The sequence below is a fragment of the Argiope bruennichi genome, chromosome 7 (genome assembly GCF_947563725.1).
Source record: "Argiope bruennichi chromosome 7, qqArgBrue1.1, whole genome shotgun sequence".
Taxonomy (NCBI): Eukaryota; Metazoa; Arthropoda; class Arachnida; order Araneae; family Araneidae; genus Argiope; species Argiope bruennichi.
The window spans coordinates 102,435,070-102,437,087 of NC_079157.1; the positions used below are offsets into that span (position 1 = coordinate 102,435,070).

General features: G+C 32.9%; 1 protein-coding gene across 1 annotated transcript; it reads right to left on the reverse strand.

Moving 5' to 3' along the window:
* Nucleotides 1-214: 214 nt before the first annotated feature.
* LOC129975501 (putative golgin subfamily A member 6-like protein 19) lies at nt 215-1,678 on the reverse strand. Its single transcript, XM_056088563.1, has 2 exons — nt 1,672-1,678; nt 215-1,377 (listed from the first exon to the last, which is right to left on the reverse strand). Exons 1-2 carry the CDS (start codon nt 1,676-1,678, stop codon nt 215-217), a joined length of 1,170 nt encoding a protein of 389 aa, XP_055944538.1.
* Nucleotides 1,679-2,018: the final 340 nt, after the last annotated feature.

The following is a 2,018-nucleotide window of genomic DNA, read 5'->3' on the forward strand; positions in this document are numbered from 1 at the left end:
ATCTACTTGTTGTTGACAAAGTGTTTTTTGTGATGATTCCTAATATCTACTTGTTGTTGACAAAGTGTTTTGTGAAGATTCCTAATATCTACTTGTTGTTGACAAAGTGTTTTGTGAAGATTCCTAAGATCTACTTGTTGTTGACAAAGTGTTTTGTGAAGATTCCTAAGATCTACTTGTTGTTGACAAAGTGTTTTGTGAAGATTCCTAAGATCTACTTGTTGTTGACAAAGTGTTTTTTGTGAAGATTCCTAAGATCTACTTGTTGCTGACAAAGTGTTTTGTGAAGATTCCTAATATCTACTTGTTGTTGACAAAGTGTATTGTGAAGATTCCTAATACCTATTTGTTGTTGTTGACAAAGTGTTTTGTGAAGATTCCTAATATCTACTTGTTGTTGCTGACAAAGTGTTTTGTGAAGATTCCTAATATCTACTTGTTGTTGTTGACAAAGTGTTTTGTGAAGATTCCTAATATCTACTTGTTGTTGTTGACAAAGTGTTTTGTGAAGATTCCTAATATCTACTTGTTGTTGTTGACAAAGTGTTTTGTGACGATTCCTAATATTTACTTGTTGTTGACAAAGTGTTTTGTGAAGATTCCTAATATCTACTTGTTGTTGTTGACAAAGTGTTTTGTGGAGATTCCTCATATCTACTTGTTGCTGACAAAGAATTTTGTGAAGATTCCTAATATCTACTTGTTGTTGTTGACAAAGTGTTTTGTGAAGATTCCTAATATCTACTTGTTGTTGACAAAGTGTTTTGTGACGATTCCTAATATTTACTTGTTGTTGACAAAGTGTTTTGTGAAAATTCCTAAGATCTACTTGTTGTTGACAAAGTGTTTTGTGACGATTCCTAATATCTACTTGTTGTTGTTGACAAAGTGTTTTGTGAAGATTCCTAATATCTACTTGTTGTTGTTGACAAAGTGTTTTGTGAAGATTCCTAATATCTACTTGTTGTTGTTGACAAAGTGTTTTGTGAAGATTCCTAAGATCTACTTGTTGTTGACAAAGTGTTTTGTGAAGATTCCTAAGATCTACTTGTTGTTGACAAAGTGTTTTGTGAAGATTCCTAATATCTACTTGTTGTTGTTGACAAAGTGTTTTGTGAAGATTCCTAATATCTACTTGTTGTTGTTGACAAAGTGTTTTGTGAAGATTCCTAATATCTACTTGTTGTTGTTGACAAAGTGTTTTGTGAAGATTCCTAATATCTACTTGTTGTTGTTGACAAAGTGTTTTGTGAAGATTCCTAATATCTACTTGTTGTTGACAAAGTGTTTTGTGAAGATTCCTGGTATCTACTTGTTGTTGACAAAGTGTTTTGTGAACAGAGTAACTTTTATTTATTATATTAGTATTCTGTTTTTCTATTTAGAGTTAATTCAGCTATTATTAGAGGTCGACAATTAGAGACGAGCTGCGTAAATTTGAACCTTAGTCATATGAGAAGACTACAAGCCGACACACACTCTTCCAAATTTCTGCTCCACAGCAACAAGAAGATATTTGGAGCCGACAGATCCCCCATATACTAGATTTGTCCGAGTGACAATCTTTCTGTGGAGTTGAATGGCGAATCTTGATCCTGATTTTACCGATATATCTGAGGATATATTTACAAATTTTGAATATGAGTCAGATAAAGAAGACGATGCGCTTACCAGTCATTCCTTTGTCGACACCACATCAGCGAGAAGATATTTTATCACTGCTATTTAACGAGCGCCAAACTCCGAAATTGAAAAACTGAATTTCCAATACCGTAGAGGAAACATCAGATGAACTAAGGAAAGCAGAAATTGGAAGTGAGAAATGCGCAGTTTTTACGAGCGGTTTCTGAAGCAAAATTCTCATCACTGCGCATATGATTTTTTTGTATGTTACGCAGTTTTTTTTTTTTTTTTTACTGACTTCTGGTATTCGCTTTTCTAAACATTTTATTTAACAAAAAATTGATAAAATTATAGAGTGAGAAATGGACACTCAATAGAAACGAAAGTAATGATAA